This window comes from Castor canadensis, chromosome 9, assembly GCF_047511655.1.
Source record: "Castor canadensis chromosome 9, mCasCan1.hap1v2, whole genome shotgun sequence".
In the NCBI taxonomy this organism is placed as follows: Eukaryota; Metazoa; Chordata; class Mammalia; order Rodentia; family Castoridae; genus Castor; species Castor canadensis.
The window spans coordinates 42,581,128-42,604,611 of record NC_133394.1 but is presented as its reverse complement, the minus strand read 5'-3'; the positions used below and the strand labels follow the sequence as shown (position 1 = coordinate 42,604,611).

At 41.7% G+C, this 23,484-nt stretch overlaps 1 protein-coding gene across 2 annotated transcripts in view; it reads right to left on the bottom strand.

The window, feature by feature from the left end:
* The window catches only part of Mcub (mitochondrial calcium uniporter dominant negative subunit beta), a 94,141-nt gene extending 71,055 nt beyond the window's left edge, over positions 1 to 23,086 (bottom strand). For both annotated transcript variants that reach the window (XM_020177136.2, XM_020177135.2), the window contains exon 1: positions 22,906 to 23,086. In XM_020177136.2, coding sequence (XP_020032725.2) covers positions 22,906 to 23,004 — 99 coding nt within the window. In that variant the 5' untranslated portion in view covers positions 23,005 to 23,086. The remainder of the gene's footprint in view (positions 1 to 22,905) is intronic.
* Between the last annotated feature and the right edge of the window lie 398 nt (positions 23,087 to 23,484).

Here is a 23,484-nt window from a genome sequence, read left to right as displayed (position 1 = left end):
TGCACACATTTACAAAGTTATATAAAAATGAGCTAGAGCTCTCTTTTATCCAAGAGTGTTACATTTAAATCCTGACAGCCCATGCCTCCCACAGGTCACCTACCTAGATGTGGCCTTAAAGAGACAGACTCACTCTCTGAGTCATGAGTGCATCAACCCAGTCTTCCGTTTCCCTCTCTCCCATACCATAAGGCAGCTTAGAGCTTTCTTGGGAGTTACAGGATTTTGGAGAATCTGTATCCCTAGAATCTACGCAGTCCTTTAACAGACACCTTTTATGCTCCTTCTAATAAACTTGCCTCCAACAAACCCTGCTCCTCTGGCTGACTATCTACCTTATCTTAACCTCCTCAGGGAACTTCTCAGAGAGCATGCAGACCAGATCCTGCCCCACCCTATAACAATTTCTGTTAAACCAGGGGACCTTGTTCTCCTAAAGGATCTTCTACCCTCTGCATTGGGACTTCAGTGGACCAGCCCTCATCTGGTCATTCTCACAACACCCACTGCTGTCAAGCTCAATGGGATCCCCCAGTGGCAGCACCTCTTAAGGAACGGACACTTGGAATCCTCTAGGGAACAACATTTCACAGTGGTTCTCCTGGCCAATGCCCATCCTAATGCCTATATTTCTTGCTCTCCTATTCTTAAGCTTCCTCCCTTGTATGATACTGCATGTCTGCTATTGCTAATCAAAAGTTTAACCAGTTGCACCTCCAGGGAACCAACCTCTCCATAACCGTCCAGAGGACTGCTATGAGGGCCCCTACCAGGACACCACAGGAGTCTGAGGATCTTGCCCCATACAGCACCCCCTGCCAGCAGGAAACAGCTAAGAGGCCGATGTTTCGCCCCAATTCCCAATCCTCAGGCCCTACCCTCATCATTATTAAAGAAAAAAATGGGGAAATGATAGAGTAATAATGTCGCCATTTTGTGAATCATAGCCAAAATGGCAGCCCCGCCCCTTAACAGAAATTCCTGTGCTCTAAGACAGCCCCATCCCTGCCAGAGATTACCACTCATGTGCAAACTTCCTTAACCTCCCTCTTCTATAAAAGCCATGCCTGGCCCAGAGTCTGTGCTGTGCCATCCTTCCCCGGCCAGCCTGGCAGTTCGAGCTTGCCATTAAACTTTTCTCTATGGACGTGAGACTTTTCTCGTGAGTTTTCTCTGTGAGTGGCATTTTTCCTAACAACTGTATTATGCCACTAAAGATAATAAATAAAAATCCAAAGCAATTAAAACTTTTAATGTGGCATCATTAGCTTACTTAATGTCTAGATTTAAAATAGGAAACATAGTGCTCTGGCAATCTTAACGATAATCAAGTTTTCTGAACTATGCATAGAGCCAATTTTCAAATAAGTCTTCTTCCTGAAAAAAAATACTCACTTTGGTGTTCTAAATAACTTCTAAAAATAATCATTTCAGTTTGGAACTTATCAGCTGATTGTCATAGATGCAGACATAAAAAGGAAGGGGACACACTTACTCCCCAGAGTGCCTGGGGGACCCCAAATAACCACCCCATCTTAGAAGCATTCCATTACAGATAGGCTGAGACTAGCAACAGCAAGTGAGTGGGGCTTTGAATCCCAACAGTTGCTTTACCGGGCTCCCTGAGGAAACTGGAAATAAAGGGCATTGGGAATTATTTCTCAAACTGGCTTTTAACAAACTTGAATGATAAGAGTCTCTAATTACTCTAGTGAGTCCCCTGTACACACCTCTAATCTTCAGATAAAAGCCCTTGTTTTTCTATATATGGGAAAACACTAACATAAGATTCCTGGAATTCCCCCAAATGCCCCTCTCCACACATCCCTCCACACATAAGAAAGATTATGTGTTTATATTTGTACATGCACAGATGATGGAATAGCAAGTCCCTGCACCGCACGCATTCCATTTAGAACCATGAAGGTAAATATAAATAAAACGTATCACCTAAGAGTAGTAAGTGCTTCTTTCAGGAAATGCATGGAGGCCTATTTGACTCATAATATATGCATGCACATATGAATCCAATAAAGATAAAAACTAACTTTTAACATTTTTTTTATTCCTTTCATAAGGACTTTCAAACAGAAAAGCAGCTCAATTTTTAAAAGCCATAAAACAGCTAGGTAAGACAAAGAAATTGTATTAGATTTAGTTTTCACTTGACCTAATCAGACAGTATTTTTAAACTGGAGTAAAAAGGACTTAAATTATAAGCAAACAAAAGTCAAAGGAAAGCCAGTTACAGAGCAACACCAAATGTAAGCAGCTTACTGTCCATAAGATATTTTCAAATGTACCTCCACTTTTACATATCTCAAAGTTCTTTATAGGTAAAGAAATGAAGGATTACAGGAGTACAGTTTACCCTTGGAATTAAAAGGAAAAAAAAAAAACACCATTCTTAGCATAATCCTAATAGTCTCCCAAAAGAAAATAAGCCTCTGAGCATATGCCTTCCTCACAAAGTAACAAAAACTCCTTACAAAGTAACTAAACAGATGACTGATGTGAATTGGTTTTAATTGAACAGTATTTGTCCCTAGATTTTTTTTTTTTAAAGAAACAATGTAGGGAGGCTACTAGACAAAGTGGTTGATGGTAATGGTTGACAGGAAAGACATTCTGAACATTCTTATCTAAAATACGGCTAGGCAGTTTTTAACAAAGGCCATGTCTCAGAAAGAAACGAAAGGACTCCTGCCTGGGTCAGGTAAGTAAGGCACACCGAGCACCTGCCCTGAGCCAGGCACCATACCACTTTCCTACGGTGCTAAATTCCCACCGGCATGCAGTCTGTTACTCTACTCCATCTTCTAGTCCTGGTCCATTTAGATCTTTACAGGTCAATGCTGTACTGTTTTAATTACAATTGCCTTACAAGACATCTTCAGGACAAGTCCCTCTCGTTTTTTCAAAAATTTCTGACCTGTTCTTTTCCTGTTGAATTTCAAAGTTAAGTCATGAAAAATCCCATTGCACTAACTCTGTTGGTTGTTTTATCTATCAATCACTCTTTGTCTCCCACTCAGTGCCCACAAAAAATAGGGAGTTAACAAAATTGATGGACAATTTAAAACAGGCGTTAAGCTACCACAGCACCTGGCCTATGTCAGTTTGACAGCCATGACAGAAAAGAAGGTCAGGCTGACTTACTTCAAACTTGCGCCTAACAGAAAGTCTGTATGCCAGGAGAGGAATTTTTGCTAGTACTGAAGTAAGAAATGTAATGTAGCCCTTCACAGGAGATAAAACAGCAGATGGACTTCCTAATGGCGGGGGGCAGTAAAACAGAAACCTTTCAAATGGTCATCTCTGTTATCAAACTTTGCTAAAAGCTCACAGTTTTAGCTTCAGAACACGAACCTCAAAGTCTCCACAGGAAACAGAAACGTCAATCTAGCTGACACAGTAAAATCTCCAGTAACAAACACTGAGCCCATTCTCATGGCAGACAAACCAGTTTCCCGGCTGCTGCCCAAGGAAACAGCATGAGTTATCTGCCTATTTGCACTGCTACAGCCAAGTGAGAAACACAAGGGTGGCACATTTCCCCTCTCACTTTGATGTGTCATCTCTTAGTGGAACATCTTCAAGATGAGAAACAGATGACACATTTTTAAAGATGTATTCTGGCCAGTTCACCCACATTCGACCTTGCCTTTTGATTAGGACACAAAGGCCATGACAAAACTCTAATTCCGTTTCTACAATTGTTAAGGTAAAGGCTCCTGCTAAACTAAGTAGCTAGAACTCACTCTTTGGATCCTTCCAGGAGGATCTGCCTGTGAGACACAGAAGGCGACCCTTTAAAGTTTCTGCATTGTAGATCCTATGTCACCGTTAGCTCCCCGGGTTTTGCTTTTAATGATTTCAAATCTGTCAACTAAAATAACAAGTCTTCATTTCTGTTGTCAAATTTTTTTCAGTACAATAAAGGCATCAAAGTTACTACTTAATATCTGAGAAAAGAAATGCTTTTGAATTCACTTACAAACCTTTCAGCCTAGGCTTGATTCTGTTATGTTTCTCTGAGTCCTTTTCTTAGAAATAGTTAAGCTTTTTCTATAAAAATTATGCAACGCTTAAAACAAAGCTTTAGAAATTAGTCATCTAGTGGCCATTTCTGGGTGTAGCTCAGTGGTAGAGTGTGTAGTTAGTATGCTCGACGCCCTAGCATCAGCAATCTCCACCTCCCCCCCAAAATCTCATTTCTCATGAACTTTTGTTTCAAGCTTATTGCAAAAATATTCTTCAAGTTTTATATTTCCTTATCAAGATTTAGTCCTTTATTTTATCTTTCATCTAATTAGTATTTTAGTGAGACTTTAAATAAATATCATTTTTAACAGGGTTCCTATGTAGCCCAGATTGGCCCAGAACTCACTATCCTCCTGCTTCAGCTCCCCAAGTGTGGAGATTACAGGCATTCACCGTCATGCCTGGTTAAATATCATTTCTCCTTCTGATCCATTCTCTGAAAAAACCTTAGAGTTGATTGCAGTACACAACTGTTTGCTATTGGCAGTGGTCAGGATTTTTGCACTGACCCGCAGGTGCATGTGAGTGAATTTAAAAACCCATTTTCCTTCCTCCAATACATTTAATAGTCATCTGTCAGCATACCATCATAAATTTACCCAGCAACAACACAGATACCACCTCACACGCAGTGCCCTGCAGAAGTGCAACCCTGTAAAATTCTACCTGGTGGTCCTGTTTTGCCTTAAATGCATCTCTACCAACATACCAGGAAACACAAACCTGGGTTTTGGATCCAGAGCTATGCATTTTACAGTATGACACAGGATCACACATGGACCAGGACGTCAGAGAACATCCAGCCTAACCGAATGAGTAAGTATAAACCACGGATGAGCAGGTGCTCTGTGTAATATAATTGGCAGTGAGGAAGGCAGTGGAATCAAGTGCTAAGGAAGATAGCTGCTAAGGAATGCTGATGGCAGGATGCTCTGGACAGGATCTCATATACAAGCAGAAGGAAACCAGGATATGAAGATACCAGTACCACCAAATAGCAAGGTGCTTTGTCTCGCTACTAACTTTGGTCATTTTTATCACCCAAGAATTGAGCAGATTTCCTTCATAGAATTAATCTTGGGTTTGTTCAAGTCTAGTTTATTATTTCTGGGTTCCATAAAATAGTTAAGACAGACATGGTGGTGCACACCTGCAATCCCAGCATTCCAGATGCTGCATCAGAATGATCATGATTGAGGCCGGCCTGGGCTACAGATAACAAGACTATCTCAGAAATAAAACAAACAAAAGAGAGAGAAAAGGCCATGTGGTTTATTGAAAGTGCAGGCTCTGGATTTAAGCCCTGGTCCCATATTTAGTTCCTGTGTGAATGACTTATTTAATCTTCCTAGGCTTCAATTTTCTCATTTACAAAGATAAATACCTGTAGAATAAGACATGTAGAACTTTGTGAGTTTGTATGTATAGAAGGTAACTTGTAATAAGTCATTCTTAGTAAGTTACCAAATTTTCACACATCAGATTTTAAGAACTACATTAGTATACATTGGTTTATGTGTGCACTTATGGGAATAACTTTAAATTCTAAGACACTGGATTGTTTTCTTTGGGGGACAGGGAAAGGGAGGTTGACTAATTTGACAGGAAAGATAGCTATGCACTATTTATGTAAGACTATGTAGTTTTACCTACAATCTTACTACAAACATTATTCTGAACCAAATTGTCTTCTGAAGTTCCTTGCCCAATATTCTTAGATAATTTGAAGTCATACTTGACATGTGACTGCCTTTGCAAAGAATTGAAGTCTCTTTTAATTAATCAAAATTAATTAATTTCTTCTTCTGTAAAGCCAACTGATTCTCTTAAGGGGGAATGGGTAGTTTGTGTGGAACTCTGTTCCGTTGTTTAATGGAAACTTTTTGGTGGTACTGGAGTTTGAACTTGGGGTCTTGCACTTGCTAGGCATGTCCCTCGACACTTAAGCCATGCCCCCAGCCCTTTTTGCTTTAGTTATTTTTCAGGTACGGTCTCACATTTATGCACAGGCTGACCTGCGACCTTGATCCTCGTATTTATGCTTCCCGAGTACCTAGGATAACAGGTGAGTATCATCACACCCAGTTTTGTTATCAGCTGAGATTCGGTCTCCAGAACTTTTTACCTGGACTGACTTCAAACTGTAATCCTCTCAATCTCTGCCTTCCCAGTAGCTAGGATTATAGGAATGAATCACTGTACCTGGCTATTTGGAAATCTTTAAGAAGAGGTTTTAGGAAATTTAAAATTTTTATATCCTAAACATGAAACTAGTATGGCTAGGTAATCTTTGTGGTACTTTCTAAAACTTAATCCCATAGTTCTTATAAAATTTGAGCATCTATTTCAGACTATGAAAGAATCAAGTTTATTGACACTTTACTTCAATTGAATCAACATAATCAAAGTTTGAAAAGAAAGTGTGTTTTCCAAATAAGAGACATACCTCTATGACAAAACAGACTAGCTTTTGGGGGTGCTGATCTCAGAGTCTATTTGAGCCTTGGTTTTGTCATCATGTGGGGGTACAATGGGTACTTTCTCCCAGGACTGTAGGGAGGGGACTGAGTAAGAAAGAGCCTTCCAGTGTTTGGCACAAGCTGAGGATTATTTGATTATTATCAATCAAATAAAAGGAGTGCTGAATTCAAAAGCTGCTGACAAAAAAATGTACAATATTGACTTTGAAAAATTTGCTCCTTCATTAATTAAGCACCTAAAATCTAAACATGAGTTGAGAATTCTGCAGTTTCAGTTTTAATGGATGATAAAGTTTAAAGGAATGATCTTGTCTGGATGAGTGTCTGGTTCAGCCCTTGACTCAGTCGTGCTCCACAACTCCTCCTCCTTGCCCCTTCCAGCCCCCCAAGTAGTCCTGGGTTACAGCGCACCCCCAGTGGTTCCCCTGCACCCACAGCTCCATGAATAACCCTCTGCGTATCCTCTCCCGTCATTATCCGAATCTGAGTGGGCCATCTGTTTCCTGTTGGGAGCATGAATTACACCACCATTCTATACACTCACCAGCAGTACAGAAGGGCTCCCATCCCATACTGTGCTTCATGTTTGAGTATTGTGTCTGTTTTTCTTTGTAAGTTTGATTTTTGTATTAAAAAAGGCAAATATTCTCTTTGTCCTATTGTTTTTGCATTTCTTCGGCTACCAATGAAGCTGATCCCTTCCAAATGCTTGTTCACATTATTTTCTTTTGAGAATCAGTCATGTCATTTGTCCATTCCTCTACTAACATCTTGGCATTTTCCTAATAGTCTGAACACTTTGTATATATATTTACTTAACTTAAATGGAAATGTACTCTAAGGACAGGAGGATGTCCCTCATGGGACCTAAATAAAAGCATTCAGTTGAGCCTCAGGAATGGACTAGAATCAGAGACTGGAGTGTGACATTGAGGTTGGAATGGATGCATTTTCATTCTTTTTTGCACATCAACGTCATTCTGTTTATCACTACAAATTGATTTTCAAAGCTTCCTGTTCCAATGGTAGAAAATAATAACCACATAACAGCTCTAATTACAACTCTACTCTTCAAAAGAGCCCCCAGTGGAGGTGGGAATCCTAGACTCAATTCCAAATTCCTGGGTGGTCAGCTGATAAAGGTCAGGTGGTACTAAGATAACCAGTTCTGCTGAACCATGTAGATAAGAGTAGGGAAGTTCCTGGAAAAGTAAGGTGACAAGAATAGACCACAAAGTTGTCTTCTATAGCTTCAAAACCAAGAACATTCAAAATCCACTAATTAAATGGCAGCCCAATCTCACTAAAAAGAGTAAGCTAATTACACAAACCTTCCCAGGTCCATTAGAAAGTGAGTTTCATATGCAGTGAGGGCTATACCCTGACTGTAGAACAGCCAAGCTTAAGCAACTGTTACAAGCAGCATGTCTGCGTTGCTTCCAGGTAAAACCTCACAACAAACACCCAAAACCCAAACCTTTTACAGAAAGATGAATAAGGTCATAAAAATAAAAAGCAAAAAGAATACCACTCCCACTAACTAAATTTTACACTATATACAATACAAAGTGTTTTCTTGGAGAGTAAGGCAGATGGTAAGGAGTGGGCAGAATAAGGGATGAGTCGCAGCTGACTAGTTTTTAGTTTGGCACCTGAGTTTACCTATCTCTGAACTTCAGCAGCATCTGACTCTGTTATGGATATCAAAGCTGGGTACCTAAGGGCTCAGTGGACATTAGAGATGAAAGGAACCTAAGAGATGGAGGTTAAGTTACCACACCAGGTCCTGACTCTCCCTACTCAAACCACCCTGTGCACTTCTCAGTAATCCACCTCTAATCTTCCTATTTCCTCATTCTAACTTCCTCACGCACTTAGAGTTCTCATCATTTGTTTGACCTCCGTGTCTTATCCAATCCATGTTTGGGATGTATTCTGTGTTTCTGGAATTGTCAAGCACTGCTTCCTTGATTTATGTTCTGGCAAACTAGCCCTTTGCCAATGCCTGACCACAGTCTGGCTCTGCCTCTGGTCTCCCCTTGGCTTGACCACTTGGCTGTGCTCATGAGCAGAGCTGTCATCTTCAGGCACTGCACAAGGGCTGCTTCATTCCTCCTGTGATGCCTGTCCTCTCCATTTGCCTTTTTCCACTGCTCTGTGAACATGAATCTGGCTGGCGCTTAGATTTCTTCAGTGGAGGGTGCTGGCGAGACACTGAGGGAGGAAAGGCGGTTCTGTTTCTTGGTTCCGCTGTTTACTTGGAAGGCTCCTAAGGTTGGACTAGGATGGCTTCTCTAGCACCACCTACTGCTGTCTTGGTGGCTTCTCCAACTCCTGCCTGGGTCCTTCTAGTTAGTATTCCAGGAGTCCTGAACATCAAGAAGCAGTCTCTCCACTTGGGGACAGCCTGAGTAGATGCAGTTTCTCAAGCTGAGCTGACCTCTACTTACCTATTCTGCCCACTCTTGAGAGTGGATTTCTTGCTTCAAGCAACAGAAAATGACAATCTTCTTTCACATGATACTGATTCAGATATTTGAATTCTAACTTTCCCCTTTACTTTTTTTTGTTTTCTTTTCCTACTAGATTAAAAATATCCAGCCCCTTTTATATTTCCAGTGTGAATCCTGGCCTTCTCTATGCACCTTCGTTCCCATTGCCTTGGCAATATCCTTCTCAAAATACCGCCCCATAACAAAGCATAATGCCCTGAAGCAGTGTGACAACGAGACTGTCACTTGCTGTGATCAAATGCTGCACTTCCATCAGAAGTGGAGTCGCACATTCACAGGTGGCTTACAGGTGAACTGAACTCCCAGACCCCTTGCACGACCAAGTCAGGAATTGCTCATCCTATACTTTCTCCTCCACCCCCCATAAAGATAAACTGCCTTTTTTTAGCACTGCCAAGTTGGTTTTCTTCTGCCATCTTAAACCAGTGGTCAATACATTCTTACCAAGCACCACTACTCAGCTATAGGGAGGGAAGAGTATTATGTATCAATTATTACTACTAATGATAGCATTAATATAGAATTATTACTAACATAATACCGTGTACACCCCCGCGTGCGCGCGTGTGTGTGTGTTAGCCTTTTAGGACAATGTTTTAATTAAAGCCATACTAATGTTTCAAAAACAATTGTGGAATATCTGAGTTCAAGAATGAATAAGGATAAGATAGCAGTCTATCTAAATTATTATTTAAATTATTAAATTATTGTAAAGCAGTAATTATACTGAAGTACCACGAAAAACATCTCTAATATCTTTAAAGGCATACATTAAGACTGACCAATAGCGATGTCCAAGCCTGACAAATTAAAATAAGCATGTGTGAGGAAACATACAAAGTCTTCCTGAATATGTCCTGAATAACAGGTGAGTCTTTGTTTTATATTATATATTCAGATTCATTTTATTCTAAGACTCAGGGTCTGTCTACTATCCTAATCTAGGATCTTCTTATTTTTAGACCAGATTTATAACAAGCTAACCTGTAAAACACCATTGAATTCATATACTAGCTATGCATGGCTGCTATGCATTTCTGTAACTTTTACTATTGCTCACGTGTCTACTAATCAGCATCATTACTCTGAAGGAAGCCTTTCCTAAAACCGTAGGGTCAGCATCTTTTCTCAGCTATGCTTCTCTTCCTTACCAGGTCTTGCTGCATAAACTTGAATTCTGGACTCAAATTCTGACTGAACCATTAGTGTTTTTCTCTTCTTCTTTAGCTCAGAGCATATAAATGAGACTACACCCTTTCCCACTAAGCTTCAGCCCAGAGGGCAGCTTATAATGAATCCAGCAAGGTGTGAAATGCTCCTGTTCCAGCCCTAATTAAAAACACTGAAATTCTATCTTTCCCCTTCACATTTTTCAGGAAGAAATAGTTTCCCTGTAAATATCTATGGCTGAGGAACAATTATGAGTGGAGCTCAAGAAGGCTTGGAGATTCAATGATTCCCCAAAATGAAACTTCCTGCTTCCAGCCAAGAAGACTGAGGCAGATACAGCAAAAGGTCCATTGAAAGCTGTTCTTCTTTTCTCCTCAGTAACCAAGTTTTAGCTGGAATGAGTCGCCATCTCTCAGCCCCTTGTAGCCAAATGCAGCCATGTGCCACACTCAATAAAATATCAATGGAACATGAGCACAAGTGACAAGGAACACATCCTGGCCTGCCCACAATACTTTGCAAGACTAAAAAATCCTGTGTGCTTTTGGCTCTCAAAGCTGCATGTACAGTAGATGACAGAACAGGTTCACATAGGTTCCACAGAGAAAAAACTGAGGTTAAGAATACAGAAGTTTACAAAAGGTCCCAGTTTGATCCCCAGCACTGCAAAACAACAACAAATCATCCTTGGGTCTTTTGTTTCAAGGGTGTAATATACTCTATACAACAGAGACATAGAAAATTCATTAAAAAAAAAAAGGTTTGCAGAAGAAAAAGGGACATATGACCTTAAGTTCTAATGTTGGGCCCAGCGGAAAGAGTAAGTCATAACCAGCTGGCTAAGGTCCTTTTACCAGAGAGAACTCAGGAATAGCAGTTCCAGGCCCTTGAGTACCCAGGGCACAGAGGCTGGACTGGCAGAACCAGGGCCCTGTTGCTTCAGGCTTTAGGCCAGACACCTGAGGTTCCAGGTCCTCAGGTTGCAGGGTTATCGCTCTGGGCTCTAACCAGCAGGTCAGACCTGGTGCTCCGCAGCTTCTGAATAGGCCTCATGTTGCAGCTGTCAGGCAGCTAATGTTACAGCTCTCTTCTGAGACCCTTGGCCCTTAAGGCTTGGCAGCTCTCTTGAACTCTTCCAGTGACCAGGGCTTGCAGTTTCTCTTCAGCTCTCCACCCTCTCTTGACTTTTCTCTACTTCTGCCGTCCGTTACTGTCTCCACTACATGTGCTGTCTGTTATTTCTGCCCCAGCCACTCTCTCAAACTGTTCATCTGCCCTTTTGTTGTAGCCACTGCTGCCACTGCCACCTCCACTGCTGCTTCCACCATCTCTTCTTCAGGTTACTGCTCAGCCCACTCTACTAATTATAAAGACCAAACACAAGCAAGAAAACCTCAAGAGAAGCCTTTTATTGAGCCAAATGTTGCAATACCAGGGCACAGCACAGGAAAATATCTTCCAGCTGGCTCAAAAAGTGAGCTGAAAGCTGAGTGCAGTGGTTCATACCTTTAATACCAGGTATGTAATCCTCTCAGTAGAGACTGAGAGGACTGTGGTTCAAGGCCAGCTGAGAAAAAAAGTAAGATCTCATTTCAGCAAATAAGCTGGGTGTAATGGTACATACCTATAATTCCAGCTATGCAGAAGGCCAGAGGTAAAACACTGCAGTCTGAGACTGGCCCCAGGCAAAAATACAAGACCCTATCTGAAAAATAACTAAAGTGAAAAAGGGCTAGGCGCATGGCTTAAGTGGTAGAACGCCTGCCTAGCAAGCACAAGACTCTAAATTCAAACCCAATTTCTCCAACCTCCCCTGCCCCCCCAAAAAAAGTGAGACAAACAGTCTGCTATATAACCAGAAAGAGGATGGGAATGTTGCAAGGGTGTTTACATCAATCATGGCAGACCTTCATGCAAATGAAGGAATCTGTTTGCACCAATCACAAGCCTTCTACTGGGCCACAAGGGGAAATAATGCCCCTCTGGCCTGGGTAAAAATGTTAGTAGAGTTTGCCAAGGTTGGTGAAGGCAAAAAATCTGGCACAAGCTGTTTGAAGCAGTCGTGGCTGGGACAGTGCCTTCTGGAACTGGAGCTATGCTTTGGCAGCAAGCAGCTGAGGTTGCAGTGTAGCTTCCTCAAGGCATCTGTGGAGTATTTAAAACAGCTGGGCTGGCAGGAGGGCACTCCAGGCAGCTGTTTGGCTGATAGTCCTTTGCTCAAGGCACCATGGAAGGGCCTAGCAACAATTAACTAGGGAGACAAACTGTCCCTAAAATCTTAGTTTATTTCATGGAAAAATAAACATTAAAAAGGGTGTTTACAATAGAGGCCTATCATTAACTTTAGCAGTACTTAATAATGCTTTAACAGCACTTTACTCTTAGCCAGATATCTTGGGGAGAGTTGAGTTACGTTTTGAGTCTCACCCGAGGTTTAAAGACATAATGCTGAAGGGAAATAAACCTACTAGAATAAACGCCCAGGCCAATGCATTGCTACTTATCCAAGCCTTCACTATTTTACCCATCATGTCCCTTCTCCCGAAAGAATAAGAACTTCCCACAAAACTCTGATGCTTTTCTTAACTTCAGAGGGCAACACATTCCACATCTTAGTCCCAGCTTGCCCATTCTCTTCTTTCGCTCATACTTCCAGGGCACTGGGACCTCATGGTCAAGTACAAGCCTCACTACAGAAACCTGCTGAAGTCTCTATACATTTTCACACTCTTCCCTTCACCATTTCAATTCTTGTTTATCCAGATCCATGTCCAGTAACCATGACTTCATGATTAGTCCTTTCCAACGTACTCACTTAGTCCATTCCAATATATACAGGCTGGATTGCTGGATCACAATTTCTCTTCTATCATAACATCTCAATTACTAATGTTAAAGTCTTGGTAGATAGTCTATAGGCCAAAGGCTGGCAAGCTGTGGCCTATAGGTCAAATCTTGTTTGCTGCCATTTTGGTAATAGATTATTGCAAAGCAATTATACCCATTCACTTACATACTTCTATGTTTCTATGCTTCTTTTTACACTACAATGACAGATTTGAGTAGCGGAACAAAGGTTATAGGCTGCAATGCCTAAAATGTTTGCAATCTGAACTTCCATGGGAAAAGTTTACCAACCCCTGCAAAGAACATCATTTCTCATACAGAAAATGACAGCACCATTCTTGTATCTCATTTAACACAACTACAAATACCTGTACTATCAAAATAAATACAAAGATATACCTGCCCCCTAAGACATAAAAGATATGATACCTGCTCTTTAAGAGTTACACAGTACAGAGGAAGAGATGATACATGGTGGCAGGGGAGAGGTAGGCATGCTAACAGATGCACAAAAAGCCTTAATACAAGGAGTATACAAGTGCCAGATGAGTAGAACAAGAATAAGCACCTTAGTAGCTAGAAGAAGAAGAATGATTTCCACCTAGCTCATCTGGAAAGCCTTTCTTTATGGAAGCAGTTATGTCAAAGCTGGACTTTTAACCTGAAATAAGTGGCAGGCCAATTGATCATGACTGTTATGCCATATGAAATGTATTACATCCATGTATTTATTCGTTTTCTTTTCATTCAGTTTTTAACCATGGGTAACTGTGTTTGGGGCTTCTGTAGTATTGCTTTCTGAGAAACTCCAATTGCTTCCATCTCACAGTGTCTCAGTCTCTCAAGTCAGAATTCTGATTGCCTGGTCAGCCACTGAACAAGACAACACGCAAGCAAAGATGCTAAAACACCCAGACTCAAGGATACAATAGTACTCAAACAAAACAGACATTTGTTTTTCTAGTGGGTAGGCAGGTGAGAGAAAGTGTAAGATCACCAGCTATCCCAGTCTCTTTTGTCTAGTTGCTGTACCACCCCACAGTGGATTGTAGGCCTCCACAAGGCCCAAGTAGGCTCCTTCTAGCCCATAGAAGGAGAAAAGGAAGAGAGAAATCAACTTCCTAATTAAAGATGTGAACTAGTACCTGTAGTTTCATATCATGTGAGATATCATAAACTTGATCATGAGTCCATACCTGAGTGCGGAGAAGGCTAAAGACATAGCTTTTGGCAGTGGTCCAATATTGCTAGAGCCAGACTGATAAAATTAGTTGTGTCTGAGGAAACAGGCTAGGAAGCTATGAGACATCATGTATTTTACAACATAATCCATCCCAATTTAATTTTTTAATACAGTCTTTCCCCAATTGAATTCCATGGAACACTGTTCTGGGAGAAGTTATTGAGAATCCTGTGGAATAAAAGAGTTCTGTGGTCAAACTCTTTCCCATTTTTAGGTTCAAAATGCATATAAACAAAGTAATAACACCAGAAGCTTATAGTACAGGAACCCATTTAACTTGGCATGGTCTAGTCTAGAGTTCTTTCAACTTATAAGAACAGAGGAATTGTTTTTTCTGGAATATTTATTAACATCCTAGGAAATATGTTTTGTAGAAAATCAGTTTGTGATACAGAGTTTAATTTGATAAGCATAATCCTTGTATTATAAAATGTTAATATGATAACTAAAACTCTAATGTAAATCAAATCAAGGACTACACTTCAAGGAAATACTTTTGACAGCCATATCAGACTACCTGCAAACAACCACTTTCAGACTCCATTCTGTTTATGCTCTTTCACCTTATTCAAAATGTGTCCACTAAATCCTTACCTTGTTCTCAGAGCTTAGTTAAATCTTACTCTCCTTCTCTCTGCAGTTTCTCCTTTTCTTTTGGGTTTTGTTTGTTTAAGATGGATTCACTGTGTATTTCAAGCTGACCTGGAACTCCCTACATAGCCCAGGCTGGTCTCAAACTTCTGATCCTCCTGTCTCAGTGTCCCAAGTGCTAGGATCACAGGATCTAATGACGTTCCTTCTCTGAAGTCTTCTAGAATCTATTGTCTAAAATATCTATTTAACCTTCATGAGTCAATTGAGGAAAGGGCAGACATCTTTTATGCATAGGTAGCCTTGTCTTCCATGTAACTTTGAAGGACTTGGTGTACACCTTCAGCCTTGACATGAACCACAAAACTCCTCCACTGAGACCACAGAACTTGGACAAAGGCAAAACCCATTCTAAGGACAAGGAAAGGTGAGCAGTTAAAATGTGACTGACCAGGTCTTAACTACGACAGATTATGAGCGTGAGAAGCCATTCCTACAGCTCACAGTAAATCAACTGAATCAGGAGGGGTGGGAAAGAAAAGCCAGCTTTTAGCTACAACATTTTCAGACTTAAGGCTGAACCAGGTCTTTTAGTTGACTGGGTCAGGGGCAACACAAGTCACGGCATAGGCCCTGGTAACAGATAAAACCTCCATTTAATAATATAAATGCCATCCTACCTATCCATTCTGCCCCCAAAATCTAGAAGTCTTGGAACAACGGCAACAGTGGCTGAATATCCTCTAGATCCATAAATAACTAAGTCCCCATTCACATTTAAAGATCTCAGATTCTAGGCTGCATAAGTAAACAGATGAGTGGAAATCACTGTGCTGGGTTACCTGATCAGTATTTTAACATTCAGCACTATTCAACAGACCTTGCTATGCACCCTAAAGGGCTGCCAATACTGAAAGACCAGTGGATGATAATCTCACTCATGCCAACTCCACTTGCTAAAGGAGAATATATCCCACTTCTAGAATAGTAATGGAGGCATTGTTGCTGAGAGGATCTGTGTATTTCCTAATACTAAAAATTATATTCCTTTCTTAAGGTTTACCATATTTCATATTCTGCCCAGGAATTGTATCTTATGAATAAATCCTTTTTATAATTGAGTTTTAAAGTAATATTCCAAATTATTTTTTTAATGATTAAACTTATAGTACTAACACTCATAGGTTCAGCAACTACAAAGCAGCATTTATGAGTTTAAAACCATTATGACCCAACAGTCTGAGAATCTCATGAAGAAAGTTTCCTTTTCTATGGAGGAAAGAGATGCTTCCCCACACATGAACAATTATCCTAAACACACAACAGACTTTAAGAATAACCAAGAAAATGCTTCTATGTCAGGCTTTCCTTAAACAATGTATGTTTTCTTAAATTATGTTCTTTAAAACTCCTGATACGAAAGCATATCTGAAATAAAACAACCAAAGTTTGATTTTAGACTACTGTTTGCTTTTGCTAGAAAATATAATGTGTATAAAGATTATTTTGATTAACTTTAAGAAAATCAGTTATCCAAGGCTCATATCACAAAAAGTATATAAGAACACTTCAAGATCTTCCTCTACTAGATGCAGTGGAAAAGAGGAAACTGAGAAGGCAGTTAAGAAACTGTATCCAGCATTCCATTTTTTTAATCATCCATTCCTTCATTCCTTTACCCAACAAGCAGTCACTATGTACCTCCTACGCCAGGGCAGAGGTGGTCAGAGATGGAGAAAAGCTAGTTCTGACCATAGTGGTTCTTCGAATCCAGGAGGGAAGGTTTTCATATGAGCACAAATAACAGTCCATGGTCAAATGGTGTAAGTGCAAGAAGTCCTGTGGTGCTCTAAATGGTCTATAAGGAAAGCCCCCTATGTTCTCAGTGTTCAGCCTTTGGACATCAGTCTGCTGAGTTGCTGTCAGCTTGATAAATTGACTTCCCAAAAGCTTTGGGGCCCTCTCAGTCTCTGTCTGAGCCCTCCTGCAATAGAATTACTCTCTGCATCTGTATCAAGTGATTTTAAAAACGGGAGGGGAGGAAAAGAAAAGAGAAAAACCACTGGTAGTAGAAAGAAGAAAATAGAGGGATTCATTTCTGTGTGAGAGGAAAATGAGTAACTTCAGTCCTACCACATTTCTTTGAGAGAGCCACAGTATCCACAACTACATTCTTTCAGTCACTTGAGCCAACACCATCAATCTACTGAGTACCATCTATGGGCAACGCACCAAAGAAGAGCATGTGAAAAGGAAAGATCTGGGTCTGTCATACTTTGCAACTTAAAATATATTGTTCAAACACCAAAATGCTCCTTCCTAAAATTTCTCATAACCTTATTTCCCATCACTTTTTTCCATTAAAAAATTATAAAACTAGCTATTCAGGAGGTAGAAATCAGGAGGATTGTGGTTCAAAGGCCAGCCTTGGGCAAAAAGTTAGCCGGACTCCATTCCCAACAAAAAAGCCAGAGGCAGTGGTGCACGGTGCCTGTCATCCCAGCTATAGAAGAAGCATAAATAGGAGGATCAAGGTTCAGGGCTGGTACAGGCAAAAAAGGGAGATCTTATTTGATAACATAACTGATGTTATTTGGCTGGTGATGTGCCAAAAAATGAGTAATGATACAATGGAAAAAAATCAAGGTAGAGAAGATAGAAGTATGAGTACCATCACTACATAAAAATGCATGTCATAAAACCTTTCACATTTGCTACAAGTGGGTGCAAATCTGATCCTTTCTGGCAGCCAGGGCACAAAGATGGCCTTCACTTACATGTGACTGTCTATGAGAAACCCTGCACCTGCTCAGGAAAAACCTGCCAATTAAAACTACATTGCAATTTCTTCCCTGAGTGCCTCTTAAAGGGTACCTTTTAACTGACTGTAGCATTTCACAGTGTTGTTTCTTAAAAGGTAGCCCAATTTGGAAAATTCAGTACAAACATTTGGGATTCCAGGTCACAAGGTTTGAATATATCACTTGGAGAGCAGAATGTTAGTATTTGTTTAAAAAGCAGAGTGGTGGCAGGGTCTGGAGAGAACACAGAGATGGCACTTCTCAAAGGGAAGGCAAAGAAGGAAGAACAGGTCACCTGCCTGGACCTCTGGTGGCCTAAGGAAAGTATTTGGTGTCTGCCACATCGTTGCATCCTTCAGTGACATCTTTTCAATGTTGCTGATACTTCTGGCATGGAAACCACGTGCTGAGTGACTAATGGAATGAAGGTGAAGGTTGGAAGAGATGAATTCTTCCCCTATACCACCATGTTGGTTGCCCAGGTGCAAGGAACTGGGCATCACTGCCCTACACTGGAGGAAACAGGGCTAAGACCCCAGGACCTGGGGCCCAGTCAGCCCTCAGGACCCTTGCTCACTTGGGTACAAAGATCAGGTGATAGAAGATGTCGCCCCCCAACCCCTCCAACAACACCAACAGGAAGAGGGATGGGGGGGCCACTGTGGTAACCAACTGTGAAGAGGATTCCCCAAATTAATAAATTGCCTCCATGTAAGTTAAAAAGAAACAAAATTGATACTGGTTAGTTAAATGGGATAAGAGATTATTCTAGAATATGGTTGTGACAATGTTATTTATTATCTATTGGTTTACTGCCTTGTAGGTTAACTTAAGAAGTCTATTATTTAGTAATTTTAAGGTTCTGATGCTAGATGTGCTTAGAAAAAAAAAATGAAACATTTCATAGTTCATAGTCCAAAACACTAGTAATGATAGAATTAAGTATCAGAGACATAACCTATTCTATTAGGATATGCTAACTCCATCAAGTATATTTAAACTTCTTTTGAAAGATGTGTTAAGTCATTTAAAGTGACAAAATACCTAAGATGATCAACTGAAAAGGAGGAAAAGGTTTATTTTGGCCCATGGTTTCAGAGGTTTCGATCCATGGTCACTGTGCCCTGCTTTGGGCCGGTGGCAGAACAGTAGATGGTGAAGGTAGCATGTGGCAGAGGAAGTCTGTTTACAACATGGCAGCCCAGAAGCACAGAGAAGAGGCCAGGGTTCCAATATCCCCTTCAAGAGCACAACCCAGGGACCTAACTTCCTTTCACTAGGGCCAATCTCCTAAAAGAGACACCCTCTCCCAACAGCACCACCAGCTGGGGACCAAACCTTAACACATGGTCCTTTGGGGAACATCCAAGATCCAAACTAGATAACAAAAAGGAAAAATAATTATTATGTCCACTATGTAAAAGTGCCACTCTACTGACAGCCTAAGATCATAGAAGAGAATTTTCAATCATTAAAATAAATATTTAGAAATTGACAATACTTTGTTCAAAGGTATATTTACATCCCATGATAAAATAACAAAATGGCAAATTTAGAAATGGAGCTGGGGTGCTAGTGGCTCACACCTGTAATCCTAGCTATATGGGAGGTAAAGATCAGGAGGATCATGGTTCAAAGCCAGCCCAGGCAAAAAAATACTTTAGACCCCCATCTCAACCATCAGCTGGGCACAGTGGTACATACTTGTTATTCCAAAATATTCAGGAAGCTGAGATCAGGAGGACTGCAGTTCTAGGCCAGCTCAGGCAAAAACTGTTTGTGAGAACCTATTTCATCAGGGAAAAAAAAAAATGGGCTTGGTGGTGCATGCCTGTCATTCCAGCTACAGAAGACAGTTTAAAATAGGAGGCTCACTGACCAGGCTGGCCTTGGCTAAAAGCAAGATCCTATCTCCAAAACGATCAGAGGAAAAAGAGCTAGAAGTGTAGTTCAAGTGACAGAATAAAGCTCTCAGTCCAAACCCCAATACCAACAAAAACCAAAACCAAAAAAGCCCAATTAGACAAATCCCCTTGTTTTGCAAGGGGGAACAAAATAGGCCTAAGTAGACTGCAAGACTTACCTAAATTCACAGAGCTAGGTGGTGGCAGAGCCAGGCTGGCTAGCCCTCAGATACCCAAATGCCTAATATCAACTAAAGTAGCAGGCCTGACCACATTTAGTTCATACAGATGTTAGTTAAATCAACCAATATTTAGCCTCAGGTTTTATGATCTTAGTTTCATAGCTACTTCTTTCAACAAGTAATTATCTGCCACAATTCAAAATGATTTTTTGGCTTAGAATTTTCTATAAAACATCACAAATATTTAATTATAGTAACTAAAAAGTAAAATTTCAATAAAAAGAAAGGATGAATAGACCTAAGTGCTGGTTAGGTTTAGTATTTAATTTAACTGTTCTAGAATTACCCTGAGATCAAAGCATCAAAGCCTTTTCTCTAGTGCAAATAATCATCACCAACACAACCACTTGCTCTCCCCAGGAGAGTGTGCCGAGACCAGTATTGCAGAATGCAATGCACTAACTGCAAATACCAGAGGTGGAATAGTTGAACAGCATCAAAAAAAAAAAGCCAATATGCCCATTAAATCCCACAGATGAAAACAACTTTTAAGTTAACATCTTGTGGTAGAATTTAAAACACCCATATGTTTTAAGAAGCTAAAAAAAAAAAGTGCATCAATACTTAAGCTTCTCTGCAAAATGCACCTGATTAGAAAAATTTAAGCACAGCTTATGTGGGGATTCACATACTATCTCAGGAGCATGAAATCACATCAGGGAGTGTCTTAATCTAAGTAGCAGAAAACCCAAATTAAAAAAAAAAACAGGCACAACTAGGCAGGAGCTTTCTGTTTAGATATAATTCACTGAGCACCGTAATTACTCAAAGCTGCATCCTTGCTCACAGTCACATCAGCAGGGGCCACTCATTGCCCTGACAACCACTCAGCCAGCATGCTGACATCAGATGTGCTGCCACCAGGACGTGACCATGGACACCAGGCCATGTCTTGGCCAAAGATAATAAAATATGCTCCAGATCTCTTAGGCGTCAGACTAAATGTGCTCTTGAAAAAACAATTCTGCTACACTAAACATATTCATGTCAAACTGTTTTTTTCCACCCACAATGCACTGGCAGATAATTATGTACCTACCATATAAATGGTATGAATGGTGTATTTTTCAAAGTTATTCAGTGCTTCTTTAAGGCTCAGTCATAATTTCAGAAAATACCAATTATAACTGGGAAGGCTTGTTTGAGACGTTACTTACAACAAGTCTTTGCAAGCAAAGATTTTATGCACTCACAGGTTGCAAACCACTTTTTGTTTTTCTAGCTGATTTCATAGGTTTTAGGGGTCTGAATGTTTGTGCAGAAAGATGTATAGGAATAATACTTACCTTTAGCCACAGGACATTTCATATCAAGTGGGATAACCACAATGCAGTGAAACCTTAGAATGAAAAATGTCCCCAATGGTAATCTGATTTGCAGAGAATGGTTTAGTAGTCCTAGCTAAATGTCCTAAGGGGCCAGGATAGTTCTATCAGTTTCCTTACAGTAAGACTTAAAGCTGCACATAAAGAGGCAAGTTCACAGGCTTATCTTTATTCTTCTTTATATCAGATAGGTAAGATCTGATAATATTGGAAACATTTCCACTTTTGAAGTTCTGTAAACTGTCTTTATAGCATGAACAGATGACTTAAATTTTGTAAATTAAAAATATTCAAACATAAGGCTTCAGAGCCTAATTAACTAGAGTGAAAGTACCTAGTTAATTCCCCAACCACCATTCCCCTATTATTAAGTCTAATGAGTATCGTTTCCTACTTCTTTTAATTCCTGCTGGGGCAGGCATGAAATGGCACACCACCTTATAGGGCATCAGATGGGAAATATAGAGAAAAGGGCTTAGAGTTGGTAATCTGAGAAAGGGTGGCCAGCCCTGGGATCCATAAAATGCTACTCCATGTGTTAAAGGGCTAGGGGTGTAGCTTAGTGGTAGAGTGCATGCCTACCCTGTGAGGCCCTTAGTTCTATCCCAGCACTGCAAAACTATTAGGGCTAAATAGAAAACAATCATTTCAATAATCCCAGCATTCCAGAGCTGAGGCAGGGAGATCTAGGGTTCAAAGCCAGCTTGGGTTACATAGAGAATTCAAGGCTAACCTGGGCTACATAGTGAGACCCTGAGTCAAACAAACAAAAAACCCTAACCCAATTACTTGTGTTTAGACGGTGTGTGGTGAAGGGAGTTTCTCATGCTGAGTTTAGTGGGGGAGGGGAGCGGGGGGGGTGGGGAAGGGGAAGGGGGTTTGTGTTTTTACCGAAATGTAGCGCAATAAAAGTAGTCTTAAAAAGTATCTCTCCCCCATTACTTTATTAAGGTCTACCTTCTTACATTTTAATAAGTTTGCCCAGTTTCTGCACTATTAGTAACAAAATGGCCTTCATTTGCTTTCAAGCAATCAGGGAAATCATTTTTAAAATGTACTTAACTATTTCCTGCATCAATCCAAACGCTGATGCCCTGAAATGGAGGAAAAACAAAAAAACCCAAAGCAGAAAAAGAAAAGGAAAGATAGGAAGTGAAAGTGACAAGAGAATCGTACTGCTTATTTTTGGCTTTTCCTTCGCAGTGCACAGCTAAAAGATGATACAGATGTGTTACATGTATATGTATATACACATACGTCTCCCGTTAACAAACTGAACCTAATGGGGGAGGGGAGCTGAAACTCCCAGGCCGCCTGCTCACGGCTGGGTCTGGACAGCTCAAGCTCCACCGCCTCCAGTTACTCGCACTTGGCCGCTGGGCTCTTCCTGGGTCTCCGAGCGCCTCCGAGCCGCGGTCCACTCGTGGCGAGTAACTGTCACTGGGCAGCACACTCTCGGGTAGCGGGACAAAGCCTCTAGGGAAGGGAGGAGCTCGCGGATCCAGGACAGGGATGTCACTGTCCCAGGACAGTCACGACCCCGCTCCCGGCGAGCGCAGCGCGTCTGGAAAGTTGTCCTCGGACATCGAGGTTGCCTCCCGCCCCACCTTCCCCGCCTCCCGCCCCCGTTCCGGCCGCCACCTGTAGGGCCTCCCGCGCGTGGGGCCGCGCCACTCTGCTCCCGCCGAAGTTGCGGGACGCAAACTTCGCACGCGCCGGCCGCGAGGCCGCGCACCTGGCCTCACCTGGGGCGCCGGTCGCGGCGGCCTGGGGCGCGCTGGACTCAGGGCTCTGGGGGTCGGCGGCAGTCGGGGTCGCCCCCGCCACAGGCGGCTCGGGAGCATCCTCCTGGCCCCGCCGGCGCCGCGCTCCGGGCGTCAGCCGCGCATCTCCTCGCGCAGCCGCCTCCCGTCTGCGCCCGCGGCTCCGTGCGCGAGACCGCGGGGACGCGCCGGCTGGGGGCGCGCGGCCGGAGGGTGTGTCCCGCCCCACTCAGCAGGGCGCACCCCGCCCCACTCAGCAGGGCGCACCCCGCGCCACGCAGGGCTTTTTTTTTTTTTTCCCCTCCGACAAAAAAATAAAGGGCGCGAGCAAGCTCCCGTGTGGCGCGTCCTCCTGGCCTGAGGTTTGCAGGGCGTCGTCTCTTCCCGCGGATGTCTCTGCTAGATCGAAGCGCTGTAGGTGACTCACGCCTGGTCAGCTTGTTTGGGGTATTTTGTGCCCCACTGAGCCCCACCGGGAGGGAGGCGCAGGGAAAGGGCGGCCCGGATCTGGAGACGGGCAGGGTCTCTCTGGGAGTTGGGAAAGAATAATGAAGAAGGGGG